This window comes from Glycine soja, chromosome 9 (genome assembly GCF_004193775.1).
Source record: "Glycine soja cultivar W05 chromosome 9, ASM419377v2, whole genome shotgun sequence".
NCBI classification, from domain to species: domain Eukaryota; kingdom Viridiplantae; phylum Streptophyta; class Magnoliopsida; order Fabales; family Fabaceae; genus Glycine; species Glycine soja.
In genome coordinates this window covers 27,026,799-27,047,718 of record NC_041010.1, presented here as the reverse complement: position 1 = coordinate 27,047,718, position 20,920 = coordinate 27,026,799, and the positions used below count along the sequence as shown (strand labels likewise).

At 32.6% G+C, this 20,920-nt stretch overlaps 1 protein-coding gene and 1 long non-coding RNA gene across 2 annotated transcripts; both read left to right on the top strand.

The window, feature by feature from the left end:
• Positions 1–327: 327 nt before the first annotated feature.
• Positions 328–1,298, top strand: LOC114425533. The gene is made up of 5 exons (XR_003669239.1): positions 328–379; positions 455–559; positions 661–733; positions 817–912; positions 999–1,298. It is a non-coding gene; the product is annotated as an uncharacterized LOC114425533 (long non-coding RNA).
• A 9,530-nt stretch (positions 1,299–10,828) lies between these two features.
• Positions 10,829–17,055, top strand: LOC114366936 (uncharacterized lipoprotein syc1174_c-like). The gene is made up of 9 exons (XM_028323974.1): positions 10,829–11,118; positions 11,195–11,323; positions 12,969–13,085; positions 13,263–13,391; positions 14,267–14,443; positions 14,711–14,851; positions 15,893–16,078; positions 16,252–16,323; positions 16,658–17,055. Exons 1-9 carry the CDS (start codon positions 10,999–11,001, stop codon positions 16,817–16,819), a joined length of 1,233 nt encoding a protein of 410 aa, XP_028179775.1. The 5' UTR covers positions 10,829–10,998; the 3' UTR covers positions 16,820–17,055.
• The last annotated feature ends 3,865 nt before the right edge of the window (positions 17,056–20,920 follow it).

Here is a 20,920-nt window from a genome sequence, read left to right as displayed (position 1 = left end):
GAGGCTCACCAATTTGGACTTCCTGAGATTGGGGCAAAATTTTACATCACACATGCAGATCTAGCAAAAATAATATCAGGTGACAAGTGTTTAAACATAGCGATACTACAATTGTGGACCATGTAAGTCATTTTCCTGCAACCTTTATGTTTCATTACCTGATAACCATTATTTTTAAATCTAAAACATTTAAAATAATCATGACTTGTCTTCCAAATAGATTTATGAATGAGTGCGGTAGAAGCAAAGCTGATCAGTCACTATATGGTTTGCTGGAGCCTCAATCTATACAAAATGCTAAGGAAAGACGTCAACAATACATTGAAACATGGGTCAAGGAATCACAAAGGTAGTTGTATTTAGGAGCTTACTTGCATCAGTAAATTCAATTATTCTTTGAATTTAAGTTTTTTATGTTGTTGTACAATTCTGTTATTATAATTGTCCAATTTAGGGCACATTGGCAACTATTTGTTCTCCACCCAAGGGAAAACACGGTCGTTTGGTTTTGTTCTCTGAGGAAGAAGCCTGATATTAACATCAAAGGCGCAATTAACAGGTTCTATTCAAATATACAAATCATGGCATCCTTTAGTTGGTAATTGTTGTTACATATACAAAAAAAATGGTTGTCATATATATGCTATTTTTTTTAACTAGTGCAATGAAGACAATAACCAGTTCTTTTGAAGGCATGTCTAATCAAGGTGCACCTCGGTGGGTTGAACCCAAGGTAATCAGTAGTTGTTTGTAATGAACCGTTTGTACATCTTTAAGTGTTAAATGTTAAGTAACCATTAAAAATGTTATATGTAGACTAATGTGCAAAGTGGAGGGTTTGAGTGCGGATATTATGTCATGCACTGGATGTGGTGCATCGTGACTGCCGGTTTGAAGGATGACTGGCACAAGGTAAACATAATGCATGGAGTTACAATTGTAACTTTGGTTAATATTTGTTAAGTTACTAATAATTTTATCTAATGTTAATTTTGTAGTGGTTTTCTGATGGCTCATCGTTAGATGTGGAGGCCATCACAACAGTTCGACAGAAATGGGCAACTTACTTTTTATCTTTTAGGAAAAGCAGTTGCTAAATTTGATTTGTATTATGTAAAAGTGCATTTTTCCTGTGGTTTCATCAAAGAATTAGAACAATTATGGCTACAACTTTGTATGTTGGATACATTAGAGGATCATTACTTCAAAAAAGGGTATTCAATTTGCATGGACTTATATATGTAGGATGCATGTCATTTGATGCTATTGTTCAGATTTCATTTGATGTTATTATTTAATTTGCATGGTCTGATTTAATTTATAGGTACCAGAGATCAATGTAAAAAAAAATGCATCAATAAAACGAAGAAAATAAAAAAAAAACTTAGACATACAAAGACGGTTTCCGAAAACGTCGTAAAATGACAACATAATATAGACCTACAAAGACGGTTCCCATAACCGTCGTAAATTTGCATAACATACAAAGACGTTTCCCATAAAACGTCTTAGTATGCAGTCTTGACATGCCATCTAAGACGGTCATAAAAACCGTCTTAAATTGGCATAACATACAAAGACGGTTATAAAAATCGTCTTAAAATGTAAATTATGATTATTACAATTAAGACGGTTTTTCAATAACCGTCGTAGACGATTCGCACCTATTAAGACGGTCATCGTAACCGTCTTCATATCGCAAATTTATCTGTAGACTTTAAGACGGTTATGGAAGAAACGTTGTAATATTTAGCATATACTAAGACGGTTATGTTTGACCGTCGTAGTATTCAAAACTTACAAAGACAGTTCCCATAACCGTCGTAAAATAGCTTATATATTTTACGACGTTGGCATTAACGACGTTTGAAAACCGTTGTGACATGACCATAAGAACCGACTTAAAATCCAATTTTTCTAGTAGTGAAGATACAAAAAAAGTCTTTCCAAAAAGTGTTTCTCGGCATCTTGCTCTCACAATTCATTCTGATACTGAGAGGTTATACTTGCACGTGAAGATTATTGGATGAGTGGGCTCAACGGTCCATCATTTTTTAGGCTTTTACTTCTTGCACCCTTTACAGATCCAAACTGATAGAAATACCTCTGCCTCCACCCAATATCACCGTTGACCCCAACACCACTACCGCAACCACCTTACAGCATCAAAAAACCACCCTAATGCAGGAAAGAAAACACAAAGTTGCAGATGGAGTCGGGAACCAAAGAGAGGCGTAAAAATTGTACTATTCCATAAAGGCCTTTTATGGAATACACTTATTTGAATAAAAGTGAGCAAGGTAGTCAAAATCATGAGTTGAAGCATAATATAGTACGCTTTGATGATCTTCTTCCCCCTCTCAGAGTGACATCTCATTTGGATCACATTTTAGCTAGATTGTCCTGGTTTGTTGTTCAAGATCAAAGATCAAAGCGGTGTGAGCTCTTCTGCGTGCTTGTGTTTGGTTGTTCATGAGTTGGGTTTGTGACTCGATATACTGATGGACATTGCTTTGTGCACCCAACACAACAACACAAATTCCAATTTTTCCCTTCATTAAAACTGATATAGATTGACCAATCTGTAAGCCTTATAAGGAAAGAAGGCACGATTTTTTTCAAATTTTTTCAAAAATATTTTTTACAAATTAATTTAAAATTAATGGCCCATGCAAGAATCAAACCTGTGACTTGCACGCTATTAGCACGATATTCTAACCAACTGAGCTAATAGTGTTATAAAATAATTAATGTCGTTATATATAATACTAAAATTTCTAATGTATATTTAATGACACATGTAAATTTAGATAATAAATTTTGTGACAATTAATTTTAATTTAATAGTTAATTTGTTTACATATATAAATTGTAAATAAAAATCATAGGTTTATTAACATAAATTTATTAATGTATTTTTTTACCTTATTATAATTAATTTTGATCTAATAATGTATTTTTTTACATATATACATTTTAAATAAAAATCATAGGTTTCATAAAAATTTATACATGTAAAAAAAATAGTTATTAGATCAAAATTAATTGTCACAAAATTTATTATCTAAATTTACATGTGCATTAAATATATATTAAAAATTTTAGTGTTATATATAACAACATTAATTATTTTGTAACATAATTGGCCTATTAGCTCAGTTGGTTTGAGTATTGTGCTAATAATGCAAAAATCACATGTTCAATTTCCGTATGAAGCTTACGGATTGGTCAATCAATATTAGCTTTACAAAAAGATAAGATTGGAATTGTACTATTATGCTAAGTGTACTAGCAATAACAATTGTACTGGGTGCACAAAGTAATGCCCTATATGATGTAGTTCCATGTGGAGCTTATAGGCCTTGGATTTTCTTCATCAATGGAGTCCTTTGCTTCTTGAATTTTAATGACGGTAGAATGGAAAAGAAGAAGAGTTGGGAGGAGACGCCATTTCAAGAAGAAGATGAGTCTAGAAGAAGTTCACCACCATAGGAAGCCATGGATAAGAACTTGAAGGTAGGAGAAGATGAATGGAGGGAGAGGTGCTGGATCAAGTGGCCTCGGAATAATTAAGAAGGGGGGGTTGAATTAATTATTAATAAACCTTTACTAATTAAAAAAAATTATCCTTCTTAATGTTACTAGATTCAGTTAGGCTTTTTCTATAATGTTAAGAAATTAAAGAACAAAAATAGAATCTTAACCAAAAGTAAAAGCGATAATTAAAGTGCACAATGAAAATTAAAGAATGTAGGGAAGAAGAAGACAAACACAAGAGTTTTATACTGGTTTGGCAACAACCCGTGCCTACATCCAGTCCCCAAGCGACTTGCGATCCTTGAGATTTATTTTCAACCTTGTAAAAGCCTTTACAAGCAAAGATCCACAAGGGATGTACCCTCCCTTGTTCTCTTTGAACAACCAAGTGGATGTACCTTCCACTTGAACTGATCCACAAGAGATGTACCCTCTCTTGTTCTCAATTACAACAACCCAAGTAGATGTACCCTCTACTTGTACCACAAAGGATGTACCCTCCTTTGAAATCTTTTGTTTAAGGAAAAGGGAGGAATCAAAAAAATTCTCATACTGTGTCGTTTTGAATTCTTTGAAAAGGGAGAAGGGAGACACAAAAGAATTCAGGCGGTTAGTCCTTCATTCTTTTAGAAAAGGGAGAAGAGAGACACAAAAAGAATTCAGGCGATTAGTCCTGGGTGAATTCTATTTGGCAATGGGAGAAGAGAATGAAAAAGATATAGCTCACTTTTATTTTTTGTGAAATAACAAGGTTTGGAAATCAGAAAACTCAGAAAGCTTTTGACAAAGGAAGAAGAAGAAGAAGAAGTTCAAAATGATGTTCAAAGAGATTCAAAGGTTGTAAAAGTATATATGAAAAGTTATATCAAGTACTTAAAATGCAAGTCAAGGTCTTGCTTTTATAGACTCTTCATGTCTGGTCAAGAAAACATTGGAAGAGTTATAACCTTGAGAAAATCTTGAGAAAACCATTGGAAGAGTTACATCTTTTGATTTTTATTCAAAACTTGTCACTGGTAATCGATTACCAAAACCATGTAATCGATTACACAAAGCATTTTATGAAAAGATGTGACTCTTCACAATTGAATTTGAATTTCAACATTTAGATACTCTAGTAATCGATTACCAATATATTGTAATCGATTACACCATTTAAAAAACAATTGGAACGCTGCAAATTCAGTTAAAAGCTTTTGAAATTAAACTTTGTCACTGGTAATCGATTATGGGAAACTTGTAACCGATTACTAGAGAGTAAAAACTCTGGTAACTTAGAAAATTTTGAGAAAAACTCTTTTGAAAAACAAAACTATGCTATGTTTGTTTTTTGAAAAATATTTTCAATACTTCCCTTGTGAAGTCTTCTTGATTTCTTCTCTTGAATCTTGAATTCATCTTCTCTTGAATCTTGAAATCAAACTTCTCTTGATTCTTAAATCTTCTTGATTTCTTCTCATGAAACTTGAAATTAAACTTGATCTTGAACTTGTTGACTCAATCTTGAAATCATTCTCTTAGGCTTTTTGTCATCATCTTTGTTATCATCAAAACTACTTGAATCAACTTGATTCATCATCATGAAGCTTGTTTCTACAAGAGGGAGAGAAGGAGCACGAAATTTTGTACCTCAAAAGAGGTTTGAACTTTGAAGTTTAATTCTCAAATGATCAAAGTTGAAAAAATACACACACATGGCCTTTATTTATAGCCTAAGTGTCACACAGAATTGGAGGGAAATTTGAATTTCTATTGAAATTTTACTTGAATTTGAAATTGAATTTGTGGAGCCAAATTTTCACTAATTATGATTAGTGAATTTTAGCTATGGTTCAACCCACTAATCCAAGATCAAGTCCAAGATTCTCCACTAAGTGTGCTTAGGTGTCATGAGGCATGTAAAGCATGAAGGACATGCACAAAGTGTGACTATATGATGTGACAATGGGGTGTAGCAAGCAAATGCTCACTTCCCACTCTAAATTTTAATTGGATTGGGCTTCTCCCAATTCAATTAAATTTATTTACCAACATACACATCAAATATTCACTCAATGCATGTGAAATTACAAAACTACCCCTAATACAAAAACTAGTTTAGGTGCCTTAAAATACCCCTAATACTAGGATTGAAAAATCCTACATGTCAAGGGTACCCTACCTATATTATGAAGCCTTAAATACAAGGCCCAAAAATAATGAAACCTTAATCTAATATGTACGAAGATAAGTGTGCTCATACTTAGCTCATGGGCCCGAAATCTACCCTAAGGCTCATGAGAACCCTAGGGCCTTCTCATGCATCTCTGGCCCAATCTACTTGAAGTCTTCTATCCAATGACCTTGCGAGATAGGATTGCATCATTCCCTCCCCCTTGAAAAGGATTTGACCTCAAATCCCGAAATTCTTGAAACTTTGGGCTTTTTTCTTGAACACCTGTAAAAAAAACAAAAACATACATATTAGTGGTGTTTGGGAAGTTGAAGTAAGGTAAGGTCTGAAAACCCATTTCCTGGGCATCTTCCCATGAAGGAACATGGTTCCTCACCACCTCAATGAGTGGTACTACAAGTATAGAAAAATATGGGTGGGACAAACCTTTTGTAAAAGCTTGTTAAGTCATGGAAGCCCCAAATTTTCCTTATACTTGGTGGAGTGGGTCACTCAGGAATGACCTTTATTCTCTTAGAGTTCATGGGAACCCCTTGATTACTATTTAAAAAATTAAGAAAAGTAATGCAATAAAACATACCTTTTCTGTATTTTCATGTTGATTATTCCTACCAAAAAGTATGACAAACCTAAGGTGTCCCATATGAGTACCTAAGTTTGTATTGAAACTAAAAATAAGAACAAACCTACCTAATGAGTCCCTATGTACACAAATCATGAAGATGTTGGGTGCACGAGTGATTTTACAAAAGAGGGTTGCACCACTCAAAACATTCATCATACCACCTATTTTAGGGATTTGGTGCCTAATAATACCTACTTTGGGCACCAACAAAGCACAAGGATTTAAGCTCTTGCGAACCAAACCCTCATCCAACAACTCCTTTACTTAAGGAATAAACTCAAGCCCAAGAGGTGTGGCAATGCTAACAAGTGTCTTTTTACAAAGGAGAAAATGTGGAGGTTGTCTAAGAGGGGAAATTTATTTAATATTTGTCTTTATTTCAAAATGTCTTTCCTTCTTAGCTAACCTCTTGGAGGAGACACTTACCTCCTTACACTCCTCCTTAACCATTAAAGGTTGTCCTTCTTCTTGGGGGTAGATTTTTTCACTAGATTCTTCCTCGTTTGCTTCCTCACTTTCACTAGAGGAAGGTGAAGTAGTAGCCTCATAATCATGGTTTTCTTGGTGGGGCATTGAGAAGTAATGTGTCATCTTCCAAGACATTTAAAGCACTTCATGGAGCTAGTCTTTTCTTGCATACTAGCCTTAAGGGGTTGCTTTTCTATTGTCTTCCCCTTATCATCTTTGGGCTTAGAAGGAGTCACCCCTAAGATGCCTTGACCTTGGTCTTTCTTTGGATAAGAGTGAGAGCCATAAGATTTTGAAGTAGACTTCTTTTAAGTTGTTGCTCTACCCTTATTTCCCAATCTAAGTTAGCCTCTACATTGTCCTTCCCATGGAAGTATGAAAGGTCAATGTTAGCCTCTTGAGGCTTTCTTTCCTTTTCTCTCCTATGGGAGTGAGGTCTAAGATATGACCTATGTCTTCCTTCATAATAGTCATGAAGTTCTTCACTTAGGCTTTTGCAAGAGTTATGACTACTATAGGAGACATGCTTTTCTTTTCTTAACTCTTTTAGTATTTTCCTTCTTTCTTCCTCTCTTATTTTCTCTCTTTCATCTTAACTTATTTCTTCCACTCTTTTTTTCCTTTTTCTTTTCTCTCTTGTTTTTCTTTCCACAACTTAAGGGATCTCAACTCATCTAATAATATCTTATACAAGGGGTCCTTAGGAGTAGAAGCCTCACCATTAACACTAGATGAAGAATGAAGACTCATGTTGGTTCCTAAGTTGTGGTTCTTTCTTGTTGGGGGTTTGAAAGTAAAAGGTAAAAGAAACTATGGTTGAAACTAGCCAAAATAAACATTAAAAGAGGTGGGAAAGATAAGGTAAAAACTAATTAGTTAAAGGCAAGCTATCTAGGCGGTTTGACAATGGAAGGTAAAGGAAATAAGCTATGAAAGTAAGCAAGAAATGTAAACTAGGCGAATCCTAAGAGTGTTTGGATGACCACATTTAAGGTTCCCAACAAAACACTCACAATCCTAAGGGAAAATTGCCTAAAATTATTACACACAAATGGAAGTAGGGTGGCCTATTGGAAGCTCCCAACTTACTTCCAATGAAAGGCCTTTTTGTTACAAAATTTGAAAGCAATGAAAGTAAGTAAATTGTCAATTACAAAATTACAAAAAGGTCTTCAATTTTGGTAGTTGTTCTCTCTTTGGTGATTCACTCAATTTGGAGTGTTTCTTAGTCCAATAACTCTTAAGGTGGTTTTCCCCTTGCATCATGACTCAAATTCTTCAAGGGATGACACCAATCCTCCTTTCCAATTTCCTATATGGCAACTCACAAACAAGGAAACAAAGAGACAAGCAATAACCAAAGACCAAAAAAATGAAATGAAAGCTAAAACAATAGAGTTTTATCAAGACAAATTTTCAAGGATTATTCAACAATTAAAGCGATGAAAAGCATATAAAATCAAGCTAGAACTCAAAGAGAAACTTTGAATGACTGTTAAGTAGAGTAAAAAAAAACTAAAAAAAAGACTCAAGAAACCTCTAATTTTGAAACTTGTTTTCACACTAATTTTCAATTGAAATTTCAGAACTAAGATTTGTATAAAATAGGCACCAATTATAGAACAAATTTTGAGCCAAAACAACAAGCACACTTCCCTTTCACTTTTTTTTTCCTGGACACTGATGTTTCTGCCAACTTGTGTGATTTTTATTATTTTTTCCTAAGATCCAAATCGCTTGGTTGTTTTTTTTATAATTTTGGTTCAGATGTCTAGAAAATTCAGTAAAAATTTCAGCTGAAAATTCAAAGTGACCGATTCCCAGTAATTTATACAAGTTTGTATGTTCAAGCTGCCAGCACCAGCGATTTCAACCTAGAAATCAAGAGTAGTGTTTATATTGCTTAAGGCTTGGATAGTTACAATTTGTTTTTGCTTATGCTCAATTATCTTGAATAACACAAATCAAGAGAGCTTAAGACTTATTTTTATTCACAAATCCAGCCACAACTCAGCACCACAACTCAACTTCATTATGGGCATCATGTAGGAAACTTAGAAAACAAAAAGAAAGTTGAACAAGACTACTTCTAGGAATTGATTTAGAACATATTATGAACTAAATAACATGCATGAATTAGACTCAAAATTCAAAAGATAGGCTAAGAATGACAAGGATACATGAACAAATGTATCTGGAATTCAATCAACAAAATAAAAATTCAACACAAACTTAGAACATATTGTGACAATTATTATGACTAAACATGACTCTAAGACAACATGGATTTAGTGATTTACACTTAGATTTTTGTGTTTTTTTTTCTAATCAATATTTTGGAAGAAAATTTAGATCTAAATGTTCAACATAAGAATATTATGACTGAAAAATGATAGAACCTAAAATCAACACAAAAACATGATTCAAGAGTAGATCTATAAAATTTGAACCATAGAAATACAAAAACAAGTGTAGATCTAAGATTTAATCGGCTTATTTTTTTGAATCTACTCAAAACAACACCAAACCACAAGACAATGGAGGATATACATGGAGAATAAGAAAAATAACAAGGAATTAAAGTGAATTGACCGAACAAAAAGCTAGAGAAAGCAAAAGAACATCACCTAGATGAAGATGCTCTTGATACCACATGATGTAGCTCCATTAGAGCTTATAGGCCTTGGATCTTCTTCATCAATGGAGTCCTTTGCTTCTTGAATTTTAATGGCAGCGAAAACCACTATAGGAAACCATGGATAAGAACTCGCAGGTAAGAGAAGATGAATGGAGGGAGAGGGAAAGAAGGAGCACAAAATTTTGTGTCTCAAAAGAGGTCTGAACTTTGAAGTTTAATACTCAAATGATCAAAGTCAAAAAAATGCACACACATGACCTTTATTTATAACCTAAGTGTTACACAAAATTGGAGGAAAATTTGAATTTCTATTCAAATTTTACTTGAATTTGAAATTGAATTTGTGGAGCCAAAATTTCACTAATTATGATTAGTGAATTTTAGCTATGGTTCAGCCCACTAATCCAAGATTAAGTCTAAGATTTTCCACTAAGTATGCTTTGGTGTCATGAGACATGTAAAGCATGAAGGACATGCACAAAGTGTGACTATATGATGTGGCAATGGGGTGTAGCAAGCAAATGCTCACCCTCCCCCTCTAAAATTTAATTGGATTGAAATTCTCCCAATTCAATTGAATTTATTTACCAACACACACATCAAATATTCATTCAATGCATGTGAAATTACAAAACTACCCTTAATACAAAAACTAATCTAGGTGCCCTAAAATACAAGGGCTGGAAAATCTTACATTTGAAGGGTACCCTACCTACATTATGGAGCCCTAAATACAAGGCCCAAAAATAGTGAAACCTTAATCTAATATGTACAAAGATAAGTGGGTTCATACTTAGCTCATGGGCCCGAAATCTACTCTAAGGCTCATGAGAACCGTAGGACCTTCTATTGCATCTCTGACCCAATCTACTTGAAGTCTTCTATCCAATGTCCTTGCGGGATAAGATTGCATCATTATACTAGTCTGTAAGTGTTACGGCCCCAAAAACCAGCCCACACTCTTTTTAGTCTTTCTCCTTCTGTTCTAAGTGCCAAGTTTTAACCTTAAAACAAAAAATTACTATCCTTTTTTTCCTTCTAAAATGAAAATTATTCTTATACCACCCTTTTTACCGCCCAACTTATATAAGCAACCCAACATAATTGAACCAGTTTATCAGAACTTACTTTTTTAAATAAGTACTTATTTTAATAAAATAAATAATTTTTTATTTTTTTAATGTGTTTATTTAATCTATTTCTTATTTAAAAAAATCAATTTTCTACTTATTTTAAAAAATAAGTCCTATTTATTTCTTAAAAAAAAAACACATATAAAAACACTTACTCTAATTTTTTTTTCTTTTTTAAATTTGAACAAACCCACCTAACCTTTTTAGCCTCCAGTTAAGCCAAAAATAAAAAATAAAAAAAAAATCAGGATAAACTCTTCATTAGCCAAGACAGAAATACTATGCCTCTCACTAATTAGACAAGAGTTTTCTTAATGGCAGTGCTATTTGTTTCCTCCTTTGTTTGAATCATCACCTACTTACACAACAAACTAGTAATTAACAACAATTTGTGAGTCTGTGCTGACTGAATGAACAAGAAATTATGGCATTCACTTTGACCACCCTTCCAACGCCCAATGTGTCTGTGACGTCCTTCACCCGACGCACCGTCTCCAACTCCAAACCAACCCTTTCATGCACCCTCTCTTCCCACCCTTTTAAGGTTTTTCTCTCTCTTTTTTTTCTTTTCTTCTTTTCTTGCTTCAAATAAATAAAAGTGTGTTATGTTATTGTTTCAGAGAGAGTACACGAGCGTGATGATAGTGCCGACGGGGATTGGCGCCGCTATTGGAGGATATGCCGGTGACGCTTTGCCTGTGGCTCGCGCACTCTCCTCCGTCGTTGATTGCCTTATCTCTCACCCTAACGTAATTAATTACCCATTTTCTCTCTCTTATTTACCACTTCTCTAAGTATTATCCCTTTGTTTGCATTTCTTTTTTCATGGTTACCATATGCAAGACACTATCTTCAAAATTTGTTTAATTATTTGGTAAATAAATTTTGTGTAGCTTTTTTTAAATGCATTTTAGGAGTAAATTTTCTAAAACGCTAGTTTTTTTTTTCTTTTTAATCTTTAATATATTTATCAATTTTTTTAGTTATCTTTTCTAAATAAATCATCATTTTATTTTATGTCATTTTACACATTTAGCTTTAGCTTCTAGTTTTTTCAATTATTTTTACCTAAGATAAGATAGCTTCTATCTTCTTTGCTTAAAAAAAAAAAAGCCTATGTCTTCAAAAATGAGGACTTGTTGACGTAAAATATTCCGCTGTTTGTTTTTTTTTTTTTCACAAAATAGCTGAGTGAGTGTCTGTCTCTCTTTACTTGTTAAAAGTTAAGAACAAAAGATATAAAAAAATAAATTGTATTGTATTAATTATTTCTAAATTTTGTAACCAGTACTCATGGCTAGTTTTTTTTTCCTTTCTATAAAGGTGAGGAAAGGCATCGTAGGTTAAATTGTTGCTGAATTTATTCATATATTTCAATTACTTCAACCTCAAATAATTGACAACATTTTTTTAAAGGAATAATTGACAACATATTTGATTACTATTTCCTCCGTCCCTAATTATAAGACCCTTTCAATTAATTCATATTTTTTAAGAAAAATAATTAGTTTAATTAATCAAATTAAATATGTTAATTATTTGTACTATCATTTCAAAATTACTCTTTTGTTATTTCTCTATCCATTTAACTGTTTCTTATTAATATTTGGAGAGAAAATAATTAAATAAGGGTATGTAGAGAAAAAAATAATTAATGCATCTAAAAATTAGAAAAATGTCTTATAAAGAGGATAAACAAATTTTTGAAAAGAATCTTATAATTAGGGACAAACTAAGTATAATATTAGAGTTTACAGGATATAATCAACAAATCAAAGATCATCTGAAGCATGATTTTAAAATAGTAGTTATTATAGAAGTCAATAAACTTATGAATAAATGACACTGCAATTTTTTCTTACAATGTGAACACATTCTCATTATATCAATAAAATTATCTTTAACCTTTTTTTTTCATTTTTTCCTATACAATTATTTCAAAAGTACTATGCAAAATCAAAACGGACAACAAAATTCTGTCTCACTTTAATTATACAAAAACATTTTCTGTGACTGATGACTTGATTCTGCAATTCCTAGAGATTTTATGCTAAGTGCTTAGTTCTTGGAATCTTAGACCTGCTTGTCTATTTTTATTTGTATAGTTTAATTGTGTTTTAGGATTGTTCGTTTGTTCTTGAATGTGTGACCTACATTATTTTTAATATGCAATCTGAGGGTATCCACCTCCATAGTGTCTATTCACGTAGAATGATGATAGACTGCTTGTTTGTTTTTACACAGCAGAACGACATTGCTGTTTGAAGTTTGAACATTCGTGTATCAATAAATTAGATTTTATCTCATTTTAAATCATTTTCACATGCTACTGAATTTCACCACTATGGTTGTCTTGAATGATAATGTTGAAGATATAAGCATTCCATTTTGTAGGTGCTTAATGCAGCAATGCTATACTGGCCAATGCCTAATGCATTATATGTGGAAGGTTATGCTCTTGACCGTTTTGCAGAAGGGTTATGGGCATTACAGCCTGTTCACCAAAACAGGGTATGACTAATATATATATGTGTGTGTGTATATATATATATATTCTGATTTCTGAATGTGCTGCATTAATTACAAGTTTATGCCATGCAGTGCATATTGCAACTTATATGTTGCTTTCTTAGTCATGCTATTTCTTTCCACTTCAAATTATGTACCAAGTTTTATCGTGTAAAACAGGTGGGCTTAGTTCTTGATGCAGGAATAGAGGATGAGCTCCGGATTCGACAGTTACAAGTAGCTGATGCTGCAAGGGCTTCCCTTGGATTGCCTGTTGTGGAATACATTGTCACAGACATCCCGCTGAAGGTATCTAGCATCATCTTATTTTAACAAGCATTATAAACTGTAAACCATCCATTAACCAAGCCAAATGGCGTTGTATGATCCATGTAGTTAATCTCACCTAGTGAGATAAGGCTGTTGTTGTAATGGAATGTAAACCATCATATATTTTCTGCCAATTTTAGTTTCACTAGACATACCTTTGCTTATCAAGTCTCACAGTTTGGACTGACTGAGTGACATATAATTTGGTCCTTCAGCAAAAGTTCGAAAGGAAGATTTACAGCTTGAGATGTGAGTGCTGTTGATCTCACTTCAGGGGAGCATCATGAAGTTATATAAAGCTTGTGATGCCCCATAAAAAAGTTTACTATTTTGCTTGTTTTTTGTTTTATTTTAATTTAATCAAATTTGTCATTGTTATAATTGCTTATTTTTCATCCAACAGGGGGAAAATTTTGCATGAATTCTTACTTGTTAGTAGAATAAACCATATACAAATTGAAGTAAATAGGATTTGTGGTTATAGATACTTAACAAGATATGCTATGTTGTGCACTAGAAAGAAACAAATGAGAGAGTTTTAACTGGATGAAATCATGCCAGGTTATCTTATTGTTGTGTGTTTTCTTTCATTTTCTCTAAAAAAAATTGTCTAATTAAAATTGGATTAACTTTTTTCTCATTTCAGAATGACTTAAAAAGTATATGTAATTTATTGTTGCCTCTCAGACTTGGTTATTTCTTGAAGCTGGATATAGGAAGCTCTATGCATGTCTACCCTATAATTTCAGGCATCTATTTTCATGATCAGAAGCAATTTAAAATGCCTAGCCAAAGCCAGAATGAGCTTACCATCCAATGTAATACCAGAGTTTGACTTGCGTCAAATCTTATAGGTAGAGAAGTGGGTTGATCCAGAAACGGGCCAATCAACTGGGAGGATTAAGCACCCTGATTCTTTACTTAGAGCTGTGCATACTTTACTCAGCAGGTCAAAAGTGAATGCCATTGCTGTTGTTGGACGTTTCCCAGATGATGACACTGATGATGTAGATGACTATCGGCAGGGAATGGTATGACAACAAAATCTAGAAGAATATATTTTGATTAATTGTGCAAGTTCTATTATATTAAAAGAAATCATGGATGACATTGTTCTTTCTCTTTCTTGGTTACTCATCATATCTTTGATATTTGTGCATCAAATCCAACAAAGCTAACTAACTTTTGTTCCATAATTTTTGAACTTTCCTCATTCATACCTTTGTGTGGTCAGCAGTTCAGGAACGAGTCTTGTAGTTGGTTACTGACATCTGCTTCCTACTTTTTACCTTATTCAGGGAATAGACTTATTGGCGGGAGTTGAGGCAGTTATAAGTCATCTAGTGGTGAAGGAGTTCCAAATTCCTTGTGCACATGCTCCTGCAATGTCTCCACTTCCCATGAGCCTATCTCTTAGTCCAAAATCAGCAGCTGAGGAGGTTGGTAAACTCTAAATAACAAATCATTTGACAATTGATTCAATTATATTAGAATGGGGTAGCTACCACTTTTTGAACAAAAATGTTATGTTTTAAAGTATTGTGCCAAAACAATTACATCTATCAATTATATATATATTTTTTATATTACTTTGAAGTTTGAACTGTCTTTTTCTCTTATCCATGCTTAGTAACCCTAGACTTACAATTTTTTAACTAAGAGTATGACATTTTGATTCTTTTGGTGACTTAGCACGTATGCCACATGTTAAATGTGCTATAGATATGCTAAATTTTCTGAAGCTAGTATTTTGATCCATTTTTTCATTAGTTAAAAGAATCTGAAATCATATATTTTAGTGTATATTTTAAACTCAAGATTTGATGTGTAGTGTAGATTTGGTAATTATGGAGTTGATAATTTATGCCAAATCAAATCGGTATGTAAAATTTCAAGTGGATTAGGTTCTTAGTTGAGCATTAACTGTTTTAACAATTTTGTTCTTCATCTATGCCTGCACTGTGTTGATGAGATGGCAACTAAGATTCAGAAGTCTGTATCTTTAACACATCTTACTGATCCACTGTGTACTGTATTGGTAGACCTCACAAGTGGTTTGTGCTAGCATTTTACGTTGAATATTTTTTCCTCCTGTTTCAATGATTCATGTTGATTCTTTCATACCTTTTACAAATAGATATTGGTTTAAAGTGGACCTGATAAACAACCAATTTTTAGTTAGAAAAACCATTTAGAGTAAAGTCACTTTGAAGTTTAAAATGTTTGCACTAAACTGTTCCTCATTCTTCCCCTGCCCATTTTTACTGAACTTTTTTCGATGTCATTTATTTTCAGAGGTTGATTTGTCCATTAAATGCATGGAAGTGTAACATTTCTAGAAGATGCTTTTTGACATTTCTTGTACTAAATGTCTAAATTATTAAGAAGATTCTGTTCTCATTATAAATTGGATGTTTCTCATTCTCTGCATTTTATTGGGTAATAAGAGTACTTGTGGATAACTTGCTCCTGTCAAATAGATTGGGTATACCTTCCTACCATGTGTGCTTGCTGGCCTGAGTAATGCTCCACAATACTTGGTCATGGACTCCAAATGCTTGGAAAAAGGTTGCATATTGGCAAGTGATGTGGATTCTGTAATCCTTCCCAAAGATGCTTGTGGAGGGGATGCATCTCTTGCTTTTGCTAGAAATAAAAACAAAAAGGTATAAATGCAAACATACTAGTTTTTTCCTTATTTTTATTTTTGGTTTGATCAGCAAACAATTATTGCCGTAGGGTATTTTAGCTTTGATCCGCAGCAAAACAAACTGTCTAACCATAAATTTTTATGACACCGATGTTTCATTATAAATGACAGTATAAGATTTTCTTGCAGCCACTTATAATTACTGTGGAAGAAAATCAAACTGTTCTTGATGACACTGCAGATAAATTTGGTCTTGAAGTGGTACGTGATTTTTCATTTTGTACATTTGTCATTTTAGAAGATGATAAGAAAACACAGGATCTTTATCTATTTGAATCAAAATTCTGGAGAAATCAATTGGCAAAAATTCTAGTTATTATATTTACAATTATGTCACTAAACTGACAGATAAATAGATAGTTAGAAAACTAAGTTAAACATGATGTCCTTTTAGGCTATTCAAGAGCAAGTTTTGTATTGTTGATGCTTACAAGACAAAATTTAAATAAATGTGTAGGCTCCTTCTAAACAGTCCATATTTTCTATTGCAATTGAAATGAGAACATTTTGGTTGATAAAATTACCTATTTGGCAGCTGCATGTATCAAATTATTGGGAGGCTATTGGAGTGATTGCAGCTCACAAGGCAGGGATAGATCCATTTTCACTTAGACGAGATAAAATTCTCAACATTGGGTGCAGTTCTTTTATGCCCATCAATGGTCACTCCATTCCAAGAGAAAGAGTTGTTTCATGATTAACATTTGGTCTAGAGTCTAGACTACAGGTATCCCTTATGGGAAACAATTTTGTTTGAGTCAGAGGACTTAGCATTCACAATGTGATAGGGCTAACATTCCCAGTGAAGATATTTAACCATTGGAGGGAATAGTGTATTTGGATTGTCTTCTAGGCTTATAGCCAGACATGTATTTGATTCTAATATATTTTTGGTCCTTATAATTTTCCTATACTATGGTTTTGGTCCCTATACTTTAAAAGTTTAGTTTTTAGTGCCATAACTTTATTTCTTTTAGGATTTCATCATATAGTTTCATTTTGTTTAAATTATTTTGCTCCTCATATCTTGATGCTTGTCTCTTGAAGAATACATGTGGTGACATATTGGCTATTGCTGATTTTACAGACCGAAACGCACAATCATGTAGGCACACACATACATACATAGAAAAACTATAAATGAAACTTTTGAAACAGGACCAAATTAATCAAAATCACACACACAATAAGTGTAGAAACTACAAATCAAGCTTTTAGAATATAGGACCAAAACCAAAATCATACATAAACACACGTGCATCGGTGCATGAGTATTCTACCTAATTGGTTTCATGGCAGGTATATCACTCAATACAATCTGGCTTCATACCTTTGTGTGAGTCTTTAAACTGTTTAGGCTTTATTTGTTAAACCTAAATCAAAGAAAGAACTACCTTTAAACCTATATATTTTCAGGAATGAACTAAATGTTTTAACTTTTTTACTATCCTCTAACACGGTGGGTCAGGTTTGTGATATATACTACTAAATTGGTTTCATACAGGTTTAACACTTAGTACAATCTGGTTTCAGATCTTTATTTGGGTCTCTAAACTGTTTAGTGGATCCCAAGCCTCCCAGGTTTCAGAATCACATTCCATGAATCAGTGAATATAAGTCTAGATATGGTAGTGGCATTAATTACTCAATAATGAGGAGCAGAAACAGTGGAATAATTTAATCCACAATAAACCAGCAATGAATTTCCAGCAGGGTCTATCAAAGACCTGGAACTAAAAGCTTGGTCCTGTTAATCAATGTGAGGAAAGGAAAGCTCAAGACCCATCCACATGGAGGTGCCCCGGGGTGGATTGCATTAAAAACAATTTTGATGCATCCATTAAAACACATATAGGCTCTGGTTTGGTGCTTGTGGCCAGGGATCATGAAAGATCTGTGCCGTAGGACTGGTCCTGAGACCTAAAAGAAATTTTTTATTTTTTAGAAATGACATGTGAGGACCATAAAAAGTAACTTTAGATGTGCTAAGAAATCCACTTAAGAAATTTGCATTGGAGATGTCCTTAGGGTTTCCTAGGTTTGGTGTTGTTTTTCAATATATTTTTGCATTAAAATAAAGATATTTTCATTAAATGAGAAACAAAAACTATCAAAAAATAATATTTTCTGATAAATTTTAACTAATAGAGTATTGGGAAAAGAGTGTCAGAAAGTGACTTAAAAAGAGAGTATCACTACTATCTCTCTTAAAATAATTATTTCAAAATTTAAAGTTAACAGAACTATAATCTTATTGATGAAAAAATGCAAAAAAAAAATACTATAATAAACTTTTAAAACTTGATATATCAAAATATAAAAGCAATAAAATATAATAGATGAAAAGTGGCACGCACGTGCGCGCGCGCACACACATATATAACATGACCATTTTTTTAAAAAAATACACATTATATCATAAAAACACCATATATATTTAATTTAACATCAAAGCCCTGCCAGTCAAATTTCACAGGAAAATAAAGAATCTTCGTAAATATAGAATGCATGGATCAATGTTACAACATTCTTTTGCAAATTGCAAGCATTATGCATTATGAAACTACTTGAATTCTAAACTATTGTTTCTAAATTACCTTAAAAATCGACAAGAATGAAAAGCTTTGGTGGTTTTTGCTCATTGGTTTTGAACTTTTTATTGCAAAACATACCTATATATACTTTTCTCATATTTTAGGATGTTTTTTTTTCTTTTCTAGAATGTAATGTTAAAACATATTTTAGCATTACATTCTAGAAAATAAAATAAAAAATTCTAAAATATGAGAAATGTAGATAGATATTTTCTCGAATGTAATGCTAAAACATATTTTATAGATTATTTATTTTCTGGAATGTAATGATAAGTTTAAACTATCATTGGAAATACTAAGATAGATGACTCATTGTTACTATAATTTTGTTACCAAAAAAATAAGGTTGATAATTAACTTTTTTTGGTTTAACTAGAGATATCGGGAGTTTTTTATTTGATGTTCAACTAATCTTCTCCTATTAGATCGGCTCATTTTGAGGTAAAATAGTACACCTCTAGTTGTGATTCCTTGCCCAAGCCTAGGAAAATAAGGTTGACAAACTTTAAGTGACATTAATTTAGTCATAGGAAAATGAAGTAATATTTTTTTTTAAAGAAAAAAGACATTGATTTGATTATTCAATGAAAATAAAATAAGTATCGATTTATGTTATAAACTATAGGAAGTTTGCATTATTTTTTTTACATGGAAGTTTACATTAATTTAATCTTTCAGTAATGAGAAATGATAGACTAATTTTGATGCCACTTTATTATTTGATAATTGATATCACCTATTCTTGAGATAAAAAAATAATGTCAACATAACCTTCCAAGGACTAATGCGGTCTTTATCCAAAGAGAAACTCTTCTACTTCCCCCCCCCCCCCCCCCCCGAGTTATACCTAGCAATGGAAGTAGTTCAGGGCACCTGTCTGATAGTTGGACCAGGAATCTAGAAGGGGGGAGTTGAATAGATTCCTCAACTTTTTGAATTTTTTTGATGGAATCAATTCAAATCCAAATACTCTCTTGAACAATTAAGGTTTTCCTCAAAATCTTTTATTAGAAGGATAATCTTGCTAAAGAAAAACAATCACTTCTTGTTCAAAAACAGAGTTTTAATGACATATTCAATTACAATCACAAATACCAATTCAATTCAATAAAAAGATAAGAGATAGAGAAAATCAAGACAAGGATCTATACTGGTTCAGTTCACAAGAGAACCTACATCCAGTTTTCTCTAAGAACCCTTAGAACAATCATTATAAAGAAATCACTTTACAAACACTATGCACAAACAAATCTCTATCACAACCCTTATTCCCTTGAACCCTTAGAAAAATCACTATAAATACATCACTTTACAAACACTATGCACAAGCAAATCTCTATCACAATCCTTATTCCCTTGAACCCTACAAGAGAAAACCTATAAGTTGAACACTACAACTCAACAACCTTCTTGATAACCCTAACCAAGATATAAATATAAGATGAAAATGTAAGAAATGGAATGAATACACTTCTTGTGTAGATGAAAATCTTCAAGCTCAATCGATTTTGTTTATCTTATGATGTTGAATGCAAGATCTTTAGAAAGATGATATTCTCTAAAGAAATCCCTTTTAAATCCTCTATGAGACTACTGATATGTGAAATATTATCTTACAAAAGAGTCACACAAGAAAAATAATAAGATGAGTATTTATAATAAAAACAATTATAACTGCCATAATCGATTATCAAACCTTGGTAATCGATTATTTCATTCAAATACCCCTTGTTATGCATTTCCAGATCGTGGTAATCAATTATTTTGATCATAGAGAACAATCTCCCAATTGCAATTTGATATAATCGATTACAAGTTTGTGGTAATTGATTATCTCGCTTGCAATGTGCCATATTTGCTTCTAGCATGTAATTGATTACAAATAAATGTTACTCAATTAATTCGCACACAAAGAGCAAATTAAGTTTTTAAGAACACTTGTAATCGATTACATACTCATGGTAATCAATTATATGACTCATAGTGACTTCTCTTGAAAACAAGCTTGGTAATCGATTATCGAATCCTTGCAATCGATTATCCCGATAGGTATAGCCTTGTTTCAACAGAATCAAAGTCTTAGCCAAGGTTATAACATTGTAATTTATTATAAAAACTATGTAATCGATTGCACTATGTTAGACAATTGTGTTCATAAAAACTTAGTGATATTAGCATTCTCAATCACTTATGGTACCAATCTA

Coding starts and splice junctions, on each gene's coding strand:
- LOC114366936 (XM_028323974.1), top strand. CDS start 10,999: ATGGCATTCACTTTGACCACCCTTCCAACGCCCAATGTGTCTGTGACG. Junction 13,086..13,262: donor AGCCTGTTCACCAAAACAGG/GTATGACTAATA, acceptor CGTGTAAAACAG/GTGGGCTTAGTTCTTGATGC. Junction 14,852..15,892: donor CAAAATCAGCAGCTGAGGAG/GTTGGTAAACTC, acceptor CCTGTCAAATAG/ATTGGGTATACCTTCCTACC.